The sequence below is a fragment of the Oncorhynchus nerka genome, linkage group LG2 (assembly GCF_034236695.1).
Source record: "Oncorhynchus nerka isolate Pitt River linkage group LG2, Oner_Uvic_2.0, whole genome shotgun sequence".
NCBI lineage: Eukaryota > Metazoa > Chordata > Actinopteri > Salmoniformes > Salmonidae > Oncorhynchus > Oncorhynchus nerka.
Window position 1 is genome coordinate 49,604,344 of NC_088397.1, and position 17,421 is coordinate 49,621,764.

Below are 17,421 nucleotides of genomic sequence, written 5' to 3' on the forward strand. Positions count from 1 at the left end.
ATGGATTGTCTCCAGGCAACCATATAGATTGGAAGCAGGATATTTGTTTCATGTGGGGAAGGTATATCCACACAATACCCATACGTTCAGCAGTATTGAGCTGCTTACAAATACCACCCTGGGTTAGCATGAAGGGAGACATTATTTCCTCTTGATACTTCTCAATGTTTTGACATCAGTGCATCTGATAATAGGGCAATATTAGCAAGAGCATGAAGGTAAGCAATATGTTCTGGTCTAACCCAAGTAAGGTTCAGTGATATTCTCGATTGACATAGCAGTTAACCCTAATGTCCTCTAAACCATTATGTAATCATGACGTGTTGGGGGGGGGGGGGGGGGGGGAGCACTCTGGAAAGCACTGGACAACGTTTTGTGGGTGCAACTGCCACTTTCATTAGTAGGGTCAGTGTCCACTGCAAGTTGCAGTGCATCAAATCAAAATCAGGTAATTCAATTCTGATTAAACCAATCTAAATTGCATGCACGAACAGACACTGCAGGATTTGTATTTGTAAATGTTATGCTGAGCAAGGACCAAAGCATTCAGTTAAATGTTGATTGTGTTAAAAAAAAACTTGGCAAGGGAAAACACAGCAACCATTGCTGTCTGTCAGTGTTGTGAGCTACATGTTCATGGTAACTGAATGGTAACCATTAGTGCAGAAAAGGGTGTCACACTGACTCCTGTGAATGATGGTTGTCATTCTCCCTGGCACTTTCAAAAGGGCACACACACACCTGGAATGAAACACATTTAAAAATAGACATTTCAATTTGAAACATTTTATTCATTTTCAATTACATCTCACAGAGATACATTTCGTTTGTTAATACAATAGTATTAAAACAGTTATGCAACACCTATCAAGCACAACTCAGCCACAACTTGAACTATCTTGATTTAAGAACCATGGAGAAAGAGTTGAATTCATCGAAAATGTTTTGAGAAAATCTTCCCCAGGTACTGTATCAATGCACATGAACATGTTTTTCTGTATAGTTCTGCATATTGATCCAAGATGTCTGTGGTGGTCATATTTTTATTGAACCTTTATTTAACTAGTCAAGTCAGTTAAGAACAAATTCTTATTTACAATGACGGCCTACCCAAACCCTCCCCTGACCCGGGCGACGCTGGGCCAATTGTGCGCCGCCCTTCGATACTGTTAAATGTTGACGATAGCATATGTGGATGTTCTTCCCCGGAATCGGCGGAATGTTGATGGCCACCAGACGGATCATACTGTCACTGTGCTTCATTAAGGAATTAAAGGACAACCTCGGAGTGAACCATGGTCGTTCCCACCGTTGACTCATTCTTACAGAACATTTACAATAACAAACAAACAGGTCACAACAAAACACAGGGATGAGGCACACATAGGCAAGGTACTGTATCTCTACCATTAGAAAAGGACATCATGTCATTCTAAACAGAAGCTCGACACAGCCATGGGGGGGAACTAAACATTTTGATTTGTAATTACTGAGGGACATAACAAACATCATTAAGGGGTATGTTTGCGCTTTCATTTGATTACTTTCATATTTCCGCCATATAAATATCTCATGTAGATTGTTCTAAGGATTGACAATCTTCTCATATGTAAAAGCCTATCCTTTCGGCATAAAATCTAGACATAAAACACTCAAAAGCTTGGTTGACAAATGAATTTAAAAAAATGCATACAGTAAGGCAATGCAGCTGCGCTGAATACTCTAAATAGTTAGCTGTTGATTTCACATTCTTGAGAAGTGAAAAGTACACGTAAAACACATCCTTTGCTGAGTACTTGACTCTGAAAGCTAGAGTTCATGAAAGGCAATACATGTTTAAGTCTTATAAAGTCAACTTTGAAAGTATAAAAAACATAACTGCACAAATATTGCATGGAGCTGAGCTGAAATGGCCGTTTGAGTTAAGACCTGAAAAAGAGAAAAACACTCATCAACAAACACATAGTACCTGTGGGATTCATCGTTATGAGACAGAATTTTGTTGAAGGCACTCTGGAAACCTTGAATCGATTGTAGCAAAAGTGAATACTGTGAATGGTGAAAGACAAAAACAGTTCTCTCTTACTGGACATCTTTGGTATCCTGATGGGGCCACTGCTGCTGCCATCCCCTCCATCACTCAGGGCTTTGATCTCAATGAGGTAGTCCTCACCAGAGGGGACCTGCAGTGCCATGCTGGTCCTGTTGGTCTCCACAACGCTGGTCTTCCCAAGCCAGTTCTGACGGTACAGCACCTAGAGACGGGAGAGGGAATATCATGGTATCTGATATCAATAATACAAATTTAAGTGACACAGTAGTTTGACATAAATGAGAAATTAGTCGTTTTTGGATAATGCCACTGTATTGTTTTTGAGGAGCTATTTTTTTGGAAAAAATACAAAAGTATTTTTTTGTGCAGCCAAATAGTCTTAAGAAATTGTATTTGTATTTTTCAGAAGCCCCTTTCCAGAGGATGACATGAATTGCAAATTATAGTGTGAGGTGCTAGTGTGGCCCCCGTGGCGCTCCATGGAGGCTAGTGTCTGAGTGTGAAGCTTCACAGGCACTCAGCTGCTTCCTCACCTTCTCTTTCATATCTCTGAGCCATATCAGATCAATCAATTAGCGAAAGGTGCTCCATTGTAAATGAATACTTTAAAAGAAACCAGGACCTTTTCTGAGTCATAATCCTCTGCTGAATGCTCTCAGAGTTCAGATACTCAAGATGACATGAAACGCTTCCTGTTACGCAGGTTCAAACACTTTTTACTACTGAACATTCAGAGGGATCAAAAGGCAGGAAAGAATGGATCCTCCGGGCGTTCCACCATTAGGGACGCCATTAGGGAAAGTGTTGCCTCAACAGCTATCCACCAGGACACATTTTGTGTGTTTCCATATCAGAACTTGGCAGACCTTCAGTCAAACATACTCAGTGGAAACCCAGAACAATGGAGAAACAGATTTGTTTTGTGTCATAACACCAGGAACCGTCTTTTTAATTTTGCACGGATTGTCCACACAATTTTGCATGGACAATCCATATGTGACACTGGAAGTGCTGAGGTTTATACTTCCACTGCGACCAGGGAGACATTAATAGATAAGACAGCTGTTGAGGTAAACCAACAAACTGCATTTGTTTCCTAGTTTTCAAAGATCCTGCTATTACACTGACAACACTCACCTTGTATCCTGTCACCTCAGACTCATTTCCCATTGCCTTGACATGTTCCCAACTCAAAAAGATCTTGGAGTTTGTCAAGTTCCACTCAATATTCCCTGGAGGTTGACTTGGTGCTGAAAGATATGCAATCATAAAGCCACACAAATTAATCACGTACAATTCTGTCAATAGCTGAAATTACTTCAAAATTACTTTCTCACATTAAACATCCCCATAATCACTGCTGTTTGAAGGAACTACCCACTGGGCACACACTGGTTGAACCAATGTTGTTTCCATGTAGGGATGGGCGATATGGCCAAAATATCGTATCAAGGTATCTCTAAAAAAATGCACGGTATTTTATGTTTTGGAATAACAATAGTTCTATGTTTGCTTTATGGGTAGTGCAGGATCCTAGGGTGGCAACACATACATTCTAAGTGATTTCAATGGGTCTTTATCCATTCTACTTGTTTTATACTGTTCGATTAAACTTTTGCATTTCCTGCGCTCATTTGAGATGTTGCAATTGCGATTTGACTTGCGATTTTGTGCAAAACACTTGGGTGAACTGTTGGTTCCATGGAAATAGAATGATTATTCTAATTCTATAGGCACTTTGCATAGTGTTGTTTGACATGACGCTGAACGTAGATGCCAGGGAGGAGTTATTGTAACAGGGTAGGAACCAAACTGTTGATCATATGTCTCATAGGGGACCCTGTAATCTTTGGATTCATTGCATGTTCTCATATTCATGCTTTGCGTATTCCTCTTTGATTTGTAAGATACTGTTGCACAAACAACATGCTTTACATGATTTAAGTCTACACCATCACTGGTATTATCAGGCTGTTTAGCTAATTACGTTTGCTCTGACTCAGTACATTTATTAGCTAGCTAGCTAGATAGACAGCTAACTAGCGATTAGCAGCTAACAAGATGTAGGCCAAACTTGCTAAAAAAATACAAACTAGCTGTTTGCAGATGTAAGAAACATAAACTAACAATGTAATTATAGAATGCTAGTGTATTTATATTAAGAAGCAAAGTGAAAACGGCATCATAATCATCAACATTGTTGCATGTGCTGCATTGACCATGCAGACTGAACGCAAGTTTCTCGTGGTCGAGGAACAACATTTGCGCTCCTTGAGTAACGATCAGTGTTGCCAACTCCTCAGTAAGGAAAGTAGCTATTGGCTGTCCTAAAAGTCGCTATAAGTCGCTAAATGACATCATCACCTAATTTGCAAACATTTAAATCCCGTTATAGAAGGTAAAGTAAAAACCCAAACCGGTCTGTGCATCAATACCGGTATATAGTAAAATATGGTATACTGCCCAAGCCCTATTTCCACGTCACCAACGTGGAATAGATGTTGAACTGACGTCTGCGCCCAGTGGGTCTAGAAGATAGAAGATAACACAAGAAGGTGGGATAGCTGATTGCTTTGTGATAGAGTTAGTAGTTGAATAATTGCATCTTACTCTGATAAGCTCATAAACACGCCTCCTCTCCCTGAGTTGTCAAGGTAAACAGCATCTTATCACCCATTTTTTATTTATTAAAAAACCCCAGAAGTGACTCTTCTTATCAACTGTATGCAAGAATGTGCTCTGTGTTGCCTTAAAACTGTAGCATTCTCTGTGTTGGTCTTGCCAACCCCAATTGTCTCACCTCTAAGAAGCAGAGGCTACATCATGAAGGTCTGATATCTGATTGGAGGTTAACTTTACAGTAATACTATTGGTCAACAAATCAGGTTTTGAATCCAAACAACTCAGATGCTTATGGAAGATTAAATATTAATTTTTCTATCTCCTATTTGTTCCTGACCTGTGGTGAGACACATTCTTTCTTTCTCTCTCCACACCATGGACTTTTGGGGCATGGCCTTTCAGGCTATGATTTCTGTCTCTCTCACTGACCATGCTTAGAATAATGCCTTGTAATGCTTGTTAATGTCTTGTAACGTAAGCGTTATGCCTTGAATGTGAATCCATTCATTTTACAAAGTAGTTAAATACACTTGTATTTGGAATCCAGTCTCGGACCTTCCTTCATTTGCCTATTACTGTAACTCAACTCTCGCATATTGCTAATAATCTTTATGGAGTCAGATAAACATTTAAATAGGCCAATCGCATAGTCTTATTAGTCGCACGTGATGTATAATATACACATAAAAACATTTCTGGCCACTACACTGCTAATTCACATGTTTGTAGGTATGACATAATCCAATTCCATTCGCTAGTCTTGCAGTTAACATGCAGTCAAAGCTTTACCCAGATGATGATGTTTTGTCTCAGCAGTGCTGTTGATGTAGAGTATTCACAGAGGCTTTAAAGCCATGGAAGTTGTACTGTATACTGCTGCATTCCACCACAATGCCATTCATGTTAACCTCTGCTGGATATACAGGCTTCATATACGTGAAAGCAAACTTGTGGAGAGAAAAATGCTCAAATTGCATGTGACAACTGTTCCATCTTAGAGAATACTCACGTGGTTTCTTGGTGGTGACGTTGACTGCGGGGCTAGAAGGCCCTGCTCCAGCGCTGTTCTGGGCCCTGACTGAGATCAGATACACAGTACTGCCCTTGAGCCCAGAGAGAAGGGCTGCAGGGTCTGTGACCCTCACCATCTCAGCATCACTCTCTTGCATCCCCTCCTCCCAACAAAGGACCTGGAACCAAAGACATGAAGGTTATTCCAGACCTCCCGACAGCATTAAAACAGGATTAGAGACACGTCCAGCACCGTTGTTTGTGGACCTGATAACCAGGTTCACAATGGGGGTCAAGCAACCTGGGCCTTCTCTACAGCCAGACAGTTCTGGGCTATATACTATGGGGAAAATGGGCAAGGATCCTCAGGGTGTTCCGTCATTAGGGACAGTGTTGGTTGTGGAGGAAATTGATATATGATGTTCACACTTGTGAGGGGTGATTTATAGAACACTACTCAGGCAGGGAAGCAGCCAGCGTATTAGGCTCCTTGGGAGACTGGAATAGCTGTGGACAGACCTCTTCACTCTAGATTAGATGGTGAGAAATATACCTTTGTATCCCAAGGTATTTTTCGGGGGAGGGGAAATGTCACGTTTTTGCCATTGGCAGTTCTATTTAAATGCATGCCAACCTACTGCTGAGTCAATCATCGTGAGGATAATACTGTATCTATCATGCTGTTTTCTGCTCTCTACCAGCATCATGATTCTTTGGATATTTTTCATACCTCATATCCAATGATCTTCCAACTGATGGCTGTCTGGGTAATGGGTTCCCAGTACACCTCGATTTCAGAGGCTGACAGCGTCCGGGTCCACACTCTGGACGGGGGTTCAGAGGGCTCTAAGCATGACAAATTTAGACCAAGGACATTATCGAGAATGGTAAACATTCAAGTCAAACTAACCCAAAGCTTCCATTTCATCAGCATCTTGAGAAATAGTCAAAATAACTAACCTTCCTCTGCGGAATACACTACAACCACATGGCTAGACGGGCCTTCTCCTTTGTTGTTGTAGACTCCAACTTTCACCTCAAATTGGGAGAGGGGAGGGACGCTGTCGTTCCTGAAGGTGTATCTTGATGCATCAGGTGAAGCCAGCACAGTCTGCTTCCATGTGCTTGTACCAAGAGGACGAAAAGCCACAACGTATCCAAATTCCTCTCCACTCTGTAGCTCCTCTGGTATTGGCTATGAGACAGAGACAATTTGACTGCATAAATTGTAGCAATTCTTATCCCTTCCCATTGGTTGAACTGAATATCAAATTACTACCTCAACTGGAAGTGTCAAATTCTGAACAGTGAAATACCACAACCCCAACATAATGCATTATATCCAAAGATATACACAGTATATACACATTCTGCATGATAAGTTCATTCCCTTTAAGAAACCCACAGAAACATCCATTCTGAGACATCGTCCTAGATTTATGCACAAACAATTTCCACCATCTCTGCATCTGCATTTTGATTTACACACCAGGGGAGCCATTTGGAACAGGCAAATAGCTAGGCAAGACAGCTCTTCTTTTAATTTAAACCCATTTAATTGAAGTCGCATCGCCGTAGAGAATTCTGTCAAAACCCCATTCATGTCAGAAGAGTGATTTGAAATGTACACATTTGTAGGTATTGTATCTTGTAATTGTCCTTGACATACAAGGAAAAACAAATAAATAATTTTAAAAAGGAAAGAACACTGATCTGTCATAATAAAGATGTATTCTATAAGTCCGTGATGATCAGCAAGCTTACCTCCCATTGGATAACCAGTTCTCCCCGCCTTCCTCCTCCTCCACTCACATTACCTGGTGCTACTTCAGGAACTGGATGGACAAAAAACAACAACAGTGTCCAACATAAGTTTGTGTATTCCTCGGAGCAAAGGCATGTATTTGAATCCCTACTACTCCGAAACCCTACGGAAGCCTTGATGTCACTATCATAGTGCCCCTCATCCTTGTACGGTTTCAAAGCAAAGGCTTAGCTTTTTGATGTAATTAAATTAGGGTTGATACTGGCACGAGCGCCAGTGCACGCTACTGCTGTTACTACAGTGTATCGCACTGCAGGAATACTCTTCCCTTGTGATTCAGTGGGCCAGGCGGAAGCACTCTGCTAACCCACTCAGAATAGACACTTTCAAGTCATTGCCTTATGGCAGGCGTGGGTATTTCACACGGCTCCTGTTGATGTTGCTGACATGAATTAATCATGGCAGAAATTCCTGAGTGCTGATGTGAACAGCGTCGGAATGCTATAAAAGGTATGATGCCTCCTGCTCGAGTAGTTCTAATCTGACAAGCAAAAGTTTCGAGTGTCAATATCCACATGGATAGATAGGCCACGTGGCCTAAACACACAAATAAATTATCTCTCACTTTCTTTTCCTATTAGGTCAATTATTAACATCTGTCTCTGTGTCAGTCAAATTGGAACAGAAGCTGATTCTGTCTTCATTACACGTAATTAGCGATGAGAAAGGCACAATAACCAGTGGACTGGCGTGAAAAGTGTATGTGGGTTCTACATGGTGAAATTCATCAGGGGCTGAACGGAACACTCCATGCAAAATGAAACTAATCAGACCGTTAAATTACATTTCCACCGTGGGGTTGATAGATTCACCACAAGAGGAAAAAGAGAAATGAGAATGTACCTGCCGCTTTTGTTCGAATCTGCTTGGATTGCATGCTGGGCTCTCCAACACCCACATTGTTGCTAGCCACCACCCTGAATTCGTAATCCACCCAGGGGTTCAAATCTATCACCGTTGCATGAAACATCTGTCCAGGCACAGAATCAGGAACTAGGATTAAAGAATTTAGAATTTAAATACATATTGATTCTCATCCACCAACAAAACACATTCATGTTATCAAAGACTGCCTGTGATACAATTAATGTCAATATAACTTATCCAAGAAGGCCCCCAAGATAACGAATGATTAAAGATAAATACTCCTGTTCACATCATTCATCCCCAAAGATGACTATTCCCACAGTATTCTGATAGTACAGACATTTTAAAGGGGAAATTACAAACATCAGAAGCCTTTTTAAACCTTAAATACACTACACGTTCTACATTTCCTGCATTGCAAGAACGTTCTCCTGCAACAGGGTGATCAAATTAAGATCCTACATCTGTAAACAGTGTCTGTGAGGGATGGGCTGGCATTGTAGCTACCTGTCCTGACGGCCTGCCAGCCTATGGAGAAGGGGGTCCTGGCCTGGATGCTGTATGTGGTGACAGGGCTGTGGTGGTCAGGCCCAGACTCCCAGGAGAGCTGGGCAGTGGAGTCAGTGATTTCCCCCACAATAAGGCCCTCTGGGGCACCGGGAGGCCCTGAAATAACCAGCAGCACAGGCACAGAACAGGGAGACAAGGACAACCACTGTCAAATAGTTCTATTGTGTCAGCCAAAAAAAGGATGGCAAGGTTAGAGCAGTCTGCCCACAAAAGAGAGAGACATTTAATATTTCACACAGCAGAGATAAAGATCCTTCCGTTGATGAGGGGAAATACAAAAGGATTCAAAAACGAAGGAGAAGAGGAAAATTTATGCATTGATTTTCAGATGCTCCTGTAGTCATTATTTAACACTGAATGAATGTCACCCAGAATAGTTGGCTGAAGTAAAGGGAATTAATAGAACGGGTGATCATGTCTGAGGTTGTCTAATTCCTCTTTAGATGAGTGCTACCCTAGATATGGTATATCTCTATGGGTGCTACAGTATGCCAGTAAACCAAAGTATCATCACAGGGAGGAAGTGCGTGCATACCTCTAACAATCAGGTGGGCTGCTGCTGAGACACTGTCCACCACAGTGTGTACCATGCACACATACTTCCCAGAATGCTTTAGCTGAATATTCCTGACCATCAGATCACCAGCTGATCCCTGATGACAATAGAACAGAAAAAGTGTGCAATTTATCAACAATACTAGTGTCTCAAAATACAGTCATTCAATGTATATTGTTTTCCAGCTGTGTAGCACCTTTCGTACCACTTATACAGTATACATTATGATAGATTTTTTTTTTATCCCAAGTATGCTTTTGCAGTAAGCAGTGAGAGAAAAGAGCAGGTAGGAACATTGGAGTGACACTGATTTCAACACTCCTTGTGTTAAAAACAAAAAACACTTCCTGAAGTTTAAGAGCTCTGCCAAATGATGCTCACAGTGAAAATGTCAGTGTTATACAGGCCGTTTTAGTGCAGGGTCTTTGTGTGCTCAGCAGACCAGAGGATAAATCCTGTAGGCAGACAGATTTGTGTGCCTTTGTTCACTGGAGTGTCAGGTGATTTACTCATAAGATCAGCAACAGACTGGTTGTTTTAATCTTCATGTCCACAGGTTTTACCTGGCCAGGTCTCCATGTTAAATGCCTTAGTCTTGTCTGAGATGAACAGTGCCTTCAGAAAGTATTCATACCCCTTGACTTATTTCACATTCTGATGTGTTACAGTCGGGATTCAAAATGGATTAAATATTTGTTTTTCTCACCCATCTACACACAATACCCCATAATGACAAAGTGAAAACATGTTTTTAGAAATGTTTGCAAAATTTATTGAAAATGAAACACAAAAATATTCACCCCGCTAAGTCAATACATGTTACAATCACCTTTGGCAGCGATTACAGCTAGGAGTCTTTCTGGTAAGTCTCTAAGCTTCGCACACCTGGATTGTTTAATATTTGCACATTACAATTTTGTTTTATTCTTCAAGTTCTGTCAAATTGGTTTTTGATCATTACTATACAGCAATAGATTTTCAAGCCGATTTAATTCTAAATTGTAACTAGGCCACTTAGGAACAATTCAATGTTGTCTTGGTAAGCAACTCCAGTGTATGTTTGGCCTTGTGTTTTAGGTTATTGTCCTGCTGAAAGGTGAATTTGCCTCCCAGTGTCTGTTGGAAAGCAGTTTGAACCAGGTTTTCCTCTAGGATTTTTCCTGTTCTTACCTCTATTCTGTTTATTTTATCCTAAAAAACTCTAGTTCTAGCCAATAACAAGCATACCCATAACATGATTACCCATCTACCAATAGGTGCCCTTCTTTGCGAGGCACTGGAAAAACTCCCTGGTCTTTGTGGTTACATTTCTGTTTGAAATTCACTGCTCGACTGAGGGACCGTACAGATAATTGTATGTGTGAGGTACAGAGACGAGGTAGTCATTCAAAAAGAATGTTAAGCACTATTATTGCACACAGAGTGAGTCCGTGCAACTTATGTGACTTGTTAGGCAAATATTTACTCCTGAATGTATTAAGACTTGGCATAACAAAGAGGTGGAATACTTATTGACTCAAGACATTTCAGCTTTCCTTTTTTATTAATTTGTAAAAATGTGTGAAAACTTCATTCCACTTTGACATTATGGGGTATTGTGTGTTGGCCAGTGACACCAAATCTCAATTTAATACATTTGAAATGTAACACAAGAAAATGTGGAAAAAGTCAAGGGGTGTGAATACTTTCTGAACGTACTGTAGGTGTTGGTGTAATGATACTGTACAATTCAGGGTGCTTGTGTGCGGAGGTTGTAAATATTCTAACATGTTCATATAAGGTGTTGCTTTTTACTGTCCAAGCTATGAAGCTTGTGAGAAGAGACTACTGTGTGCTGTCTCCTGTACAGTACAGGTAGACGGTACATACCACTCCTATCATCTCAAAGTGGTCCTGTCTGTTGAAATCGATGAGCTTGCCGTTGAAGAACCACTTAAAGGTGGGATCCAGGGAGGAGTCTCCAGACACTTCACATGGCAACACGATGCTCTCTCCCACAGTGGCATCCACACTCAGCGGTGGAACTGTTATCTTGGTCGGCTCTATTTGAGAATACAGAAAAACAAACACACAGCATGTTTACCTTGAATATGAATATAAACCTGCTGCTGGACAAAATGTACTTTAGACAAGATGTTTCAATGCAGTGGCAGCCTCCCCTACTACTAATGTAACAAATTGATCTTAAATTGCTCCCATTGGGAAGTGTCTTCCTCTCAATCCTATTACATGTTTTTTTTCATGATGTTTTATTGATATAGTCTTGAGACTGAATAATTCAACTAAATGCAATCATGGTGTCAAATTAAGGGGAAAAAAATGAATAATCCATGTAGAACCATCAGTTATTAGAACAGCCACATTGAAATATGCCGCAGCAGTTCTTTTAAAATTAACATGCAATGTCTGACTTGGATGGAACAGAACATCTCTCTCCTCACTACTATAGATATAGGGATTTTCTACCCTCCGCTGTGTGACCAATAACTCACAGCTGACAAAACCAAGGATGAGTTATGTTTCTGTCAAACCAGCAGGAACATAAAACAACTATACATTTCATTATCAATTTCATGCTTGGCTTAGTATTTTTTCTTTCTTTCTCTAAACAGGTTTAAACCATCTGCTTAAAAGGTAGTGAAATCTGTGTCCGGAAAAGTACCTTTCACCACCAGAGTACCAGTACTGCTTGATGTCCCAAAGGGGTTCCTGGCCACACAGGTGTACCTCCCTCCGTCTGATTCGCTGATGTTGCTGATACGGAGAGTTCCATCCCCCATGATGGTCCGTCTGACAAGAATGAAAGAACAGACAGCTGTTGTTATCAGGATCAATAATGATTTGATAGCCCTCACTGGGTTATATAGGGATTCGAAATACTATATTAGTGATTGATAAATGAGGATAAGCATACAATTATATCAATACTTTCATATCACATCCATTCCGATATATCCATGCTGTAGTTTGAATGACAACTATTTCATGAATAAAAACGTAATTATCTGGAAGATTGAATTCTCTACAAGCACATTTGCAGAGAGCAATTATCTTAGTTGAAGCAGAACAGATTTGCTGTAGGGTCGCCATGCTATTGACAGCACAAAAGATTAAATGCGTATTTTAATAGGATACACAGCGGGACACTAAGGCCAAAATGAGGACAGGGGAAGGAGAAGAGAGCAGCATAACGGGGAGAGATGATTCACTAATGGGAATCTTTACCTGCTGCCTTATCGTTATACAACATGTGAGTGATTCCTCACGTAACCAGGACAAAAAAAGACCATGGTTTTAGAAATGCTCACAAAATACAATCCGTAGAATGGTCCGTTGGAGGGATGTTGGCGTACGCTGAGTGTACGAAACATTAGGAACACCTTCCTAATATTGAGTTGCACCCCCTTTTCCCGTCGGAACAGCCTCAATTCGTCAGGGCCATAGATTCTATAAGGTGTCGAAGGAATTCCACAGGGGATGCTGGCCTGTGTTGACCCCAATGCTTCCCACAGATTTGTCAAGTTGGCCAGACATTGTTCGGGTGGTGGACCATTCCTGATACACACAGGAAACTGTTGAGTGTGAAAAACCCAGGAGCGCTGCAGTTCTGGACACACTCATACCTAGTGCGCCAGGCACCTACTACCATACCCCGTGCAAAGCAACTTAAATATAAGGCTCCTGAGTGGCGCAGCGGTCTAAGGCACTGCATCTCCATGCTAGAGGTGTCACTACAGACTGTGGTTCGATCCCAAGCTGTATCTCAACCGGCTGTGATCGGGAGTTCCATAGGAAGGCGCACAATTAGCCCAGCGTTGCCCGGGTTAGAGGAGGGTTTGTCCTGGGTAGGCAGTCATTGTAAAATAGGAATTTGTTCATATTTGACTTGCCTAGTTAAATAAAGGTTATAAAAATAGATATATACACTTCATCTTACCCATTTACCCTCTGAATGGCACACATTCTCAATTGTCTCAAGGCTTAAAAACAAACTTTTTATAGTCCCGTACCCCTTCAAATATTCAACCTCCAGCTGCGTACCCCCTCTAGCACCCCCTCTAGCACCATCATTGTAAGCCTGCTTACACACACACACTATACGATACATTTATTAAACATAAGAATGAGTGTGAGTTTTTGTCACAACCCGGCTCATGGGAATAATAGTAATAACATAATAATAATCAATAATTTTGCTCTTTATTTAACTATCTTACATATAAACCTTATTTGTTCATCGAAAATTGTGAATAATTCACCACAGGTTAATGAGCAGGGTGTGCTTGAAAGGTTGCACATAACTCTGCAATGTTGGTTTGTATTGGAGAGAGTCTCAGTCTTAAATTATTTTCCACCGACAGTCTGTGTTTGTATTTAGTTTTTTTATGCTAGTGAGGGCCGAGAACTCCGAGACTCTCACATAGATACGTGGTTGCAAAGGGCATCAGTGTCTTAACAGTGCGATTTACCAAGGCAGGATACTCTGAGCGCAGCCCAATCCAGAAACCTGGCAGTGGCTTCTGATTAAATTCAATTTTTACAGAACCGCTTGTTGCAATTTCGCTGAGGCTCTCTTGTTCAGATATTGGTAAGTGGACTGGAGACAGGACATGAAAGGGATAATGAATCCAGTTGTTTGTGTCATCCTTTTCGGGAAAGTACCTGCTCACTCAGGTGCTTCGCTATATCACATTTGACATTGTCGGTAAGCTTGAGTTCATTTGCACACAAAAAATCATACAATAATGGAAAGACCAGTGTGTTGTCCTTGTTAATGCAGAGAGAGATGAGCTCCAACTTCTTAATCATAGCCTCAATTTTGTCCTGCACATTGAATATAGTGGCGGAGGGTCCCTGTAATCCCAGATTCAGATCATTCAGGCGAGAAAAAACATCAGCCGGATAGGCCAGTTGTGTGAGAAGCTTGTCATCATGCAAGCGGTCAGACAAGTGAAAATTCTGGTCAGTAAAGAACTTTAAGCTTGTCTCTCAATGAAAAAAAAACGTGTCAATACTTTGCCCCTTGATAACCAGCGCCACTTCTGGATGTAAAAGCGTTACATGGTCGCTGCCCATATCATTGCATAGCACAGAAAATACAGGAGAGTTCAGGGGCCTTGCTTTAACAAAGTGAACCATTTTCACTGTAGTGTCCAAAATGTCTTCCAAGCTGTACATCACCCAAATGTATAGCCCCGTTGGAAAATATAAATGGACTGTTTGAAAATGTGAATAAAAAAGTAATGTGAATCACATTTTTATTTGACGTACCCCCGAAGGCATTGCGCGTACCTCTGAAGTATGTGCAAATATTACTCATATTACAGAGTAGAGGTCGACCGATTAATCGGAATGGCCGATTAATTAGGGCCGATTTCAAGTTTTCATAACAATCGGAAATCGGTATTTTTGGGTGCCGATTTTTTAAATATATTTTTTTTACTGCACCTTTATTTAATTTTTATTTAACTAGGCAAGTCAGTTAAGAACACTTCTTATTTTCAATGAAGGCCTAGGAACGGTGGGTTTAACTGCCTCATTCAGGGGCAGAAAGCCAGATTTTCAACTTGTCAGCTCGGGGGATCCAATCTTGCAGCCTTACAGTTAACTAGTCCAACGCCATAATGACCTGCCTCTCTCTCGTTGCACTCAACAAGGAGACTGACTGCCTGTTACACAAATGCAGTAAGCCAAAGTAAGTTGCTAGCTAGCATTAAACTTATCTTATAAAATCATAATCACTAGTTAACTACACATGGTTGATGATATTACTAGATATTATCTAGCGTGTCCTGTCCTGTGTTGCATATAATCTGACTGAGCATACAAGCATACAAGTATCTAAGTATCTGACTGAACGGTGGTAGGCAGAAGCAGGCCCGTAAACATTCATTCAAACAGCACTTTCGTGCGTTTTGCCAGCAGCTCTTCGTTGTGCGTCAAGCATTGCGCTGTTTATGACTTCAAACCTATCAACTCCCGAGATGAGGCTGGTGTGACCGAAGTGAAATGGCTGGCTAGTTAGCGCGCGCTAATAGCGTTTCAAACTTCACTTGCTCTGAGCCTTGGGGTGGTGGTTTCCCTTGCTCTGCATGGGTAACGATGCTTCGATGTGGTGGCTGTTGTCGTTGTGTTGCTGGTTCGAGCCCTGTCAGGAGCTAAGACAGGGACGGAGGCTATACTGTTGCACTGGCAATACTAAAGTGCCTATAAGAACATCCAATAGTCAAAGATTAATGAAATACAAATGGTATAGAGGGAAATAGTCCTATAATTCCTATAATAACTACAACCTAAAACTTCTTACCTGGGAATATTGAAGACTCATGTTAAAAGGAACCACCAGCTTTCATATGTTCTCATGTTCTGAGCAAGGAACTGAAACATTAGCTTTCTTACATAGCACATATTGCACTTTTACGTTCCTCTCCAACACTTTGTTTTTGCATTATTTAAACCAAATTGAACATGTTTCATTATCTACTTGAGGCTAAATTGATTTTATTGATGTATTATATTAAGTTAAAATAAGTGTTAATTCAGTATTGTTGTACTTGTCATTATTACAAATACATTTTTTTTAATCAGCCGATTAATCGGTATCGGCTTTTTTGGTCCCCCAATATTCGGTATCGGTATCAGCGTTGAAAAATCATAATCGATCGACCTCTATTACAGAGCATGCAGTAAAGCTTTGTTTGCCACCAAATTCTGCTTTGTAGCACCTACAGATGAAACATTATGGACTTAAAGAAGGCCTGGGCGAGGCCAAAATGGCATAAATATGCCAAATTTGATTAATTATTTCTCAATTATGCTTTTAGATACAAATGTTTAAAAAAACATGTAAAAAATCCTTCCTCCAGAGGATCATTCTATGTAATCAATTTCATGAAAATCCATCATGTGTGAGATCCTATCAAAACACTAAAATACATTTCCAAAAGGTAATGAAAGCAGATAGGACTAGAGAGCCATCTCTCTTGTAGCTGGGTGTATGGACTGAGAAACCAAGGGAACTAGAGCAACAATGGTTGAAAGGCACATGACTGAAATACTAATCAGGGACCATTAAGAGCTCGGCAATTTTTTTCTCTCTCCATATTTCTATAAATTGACTGAAATATCACAATAACGATAAATGGAAGGATAAGTTTATAACAAATGTGCACCGGTTAGCCTACACTTTAAAGGGTGCTATCTAGAACCTAAAAGGGTTCTTCCTTCCTTCTTCCTCCCATTAGAAAGCACTTTGAAGAACCATTTTTGGTTCCAGGTAGATCTTTTTTGGGTTGCATGTAGAACCCCTTCCACAAAGGGTTCTACATGGATAAGCAGGTAGCTCAGTGGTTAGAGCATTGGACTAGTAACCGAAATGTTGCAAGATCGAATCCCTGAGCTGATAAGATGAAAATCTGTCGTCCTGCCCCTGAACAAGGCAGTTAACCCACTGTTCCTAGGCCGTCATTGAAAATAATAATTTGTTCTTAACTGACTTGCCTAGTTAAATAAAGGTTAAAAAAGGGGTTCTCCTATGGAGACAAACTCCTGTTGGAACCCTTTTTCCTAAGAGTGTACTTTTGAATTATTACCGTACCCTTAGAACTACTACTACTACTTTGAATGTTGTAACTATCCATTGTAGCTATCCATTGTAACTATCCATTGTAGCTATCCATTGTAACTATCCATTGTAACTATCTATTGTAACTATCCATTGTAACTATCCATTGTAGCCGATATAAGCAGACTTACAGTATTTCATTGAAAACTTCACATTTCACTAGTATAGGCTACTTATCATGACAGTAAAATGTCCTCGATAAATGGTTGGTACGGTCGGTGTCAATCATTTTTCTGTTTATCGTCCCAGCTCTAGGACCAGTGTTCTCTTTGATATTATTGACTTAATCTATT

The 17,421-nt window shown here is 40.6% G+C and overlaps 1 protein-coding gene across 1 annotated transcript in view; it reads right to left on the reverse strand.

The window, feature by feature from the left end:
* Positions 1–785: 785 nt before the first annotated feature.
* LOC115136975 (contactin-4-like) overlaps positions 786–17,421 on the reverse strand; it is a 29,695-nt gene continuing 13,059 nt past the window's right edge. Inside the window, exons 11-22 of the mRNA XM_029672929.2 lie at positions 12,167–12,294; positions 11,374–11,546; positions 9,484–9,601; positions 8,886–9,044; positions 8,355–8,504; positions 7,451–7,521; positions 6,647–6,881; positions 6,417–6,532; positions 5,685–5,865; positions 3,191–3,303; positions 2,087–2,255; positions 786–1,929 (exon numbers count right to left, since the gene is read on the reverse strand). Coding sequence (XP_029528789.1) covers positions 1,844–1,929; positions 2,087–2,255; positions 3,191–3,303; positions 5,685–5,865; positions 6,417–6,532; positions 6,647–6,881; positions 7,451–7,521; positions 8,355–8,504; positions 8,886–9,044; positions 9,484–9,601; positions 11,374–11,546; positions 12,167–12,294 — 1,699 coding nt within the window. The 3' untranslated portion in view covers positions 786–1,843. The remainder of the gene's footprint in view (positions 1,930–2,086; positions 2,256–3,190; positions 3,304–5,684; positions 5,866–6,416; positions 6,533–6,646; positions 6,882–7,450; positions 7,522–8,354; positions 8,505–8,885; positions 9,045–9,483; positions 9,602–11,373; positions 11,547–12,166; positions 12,295–17,421) is intronic.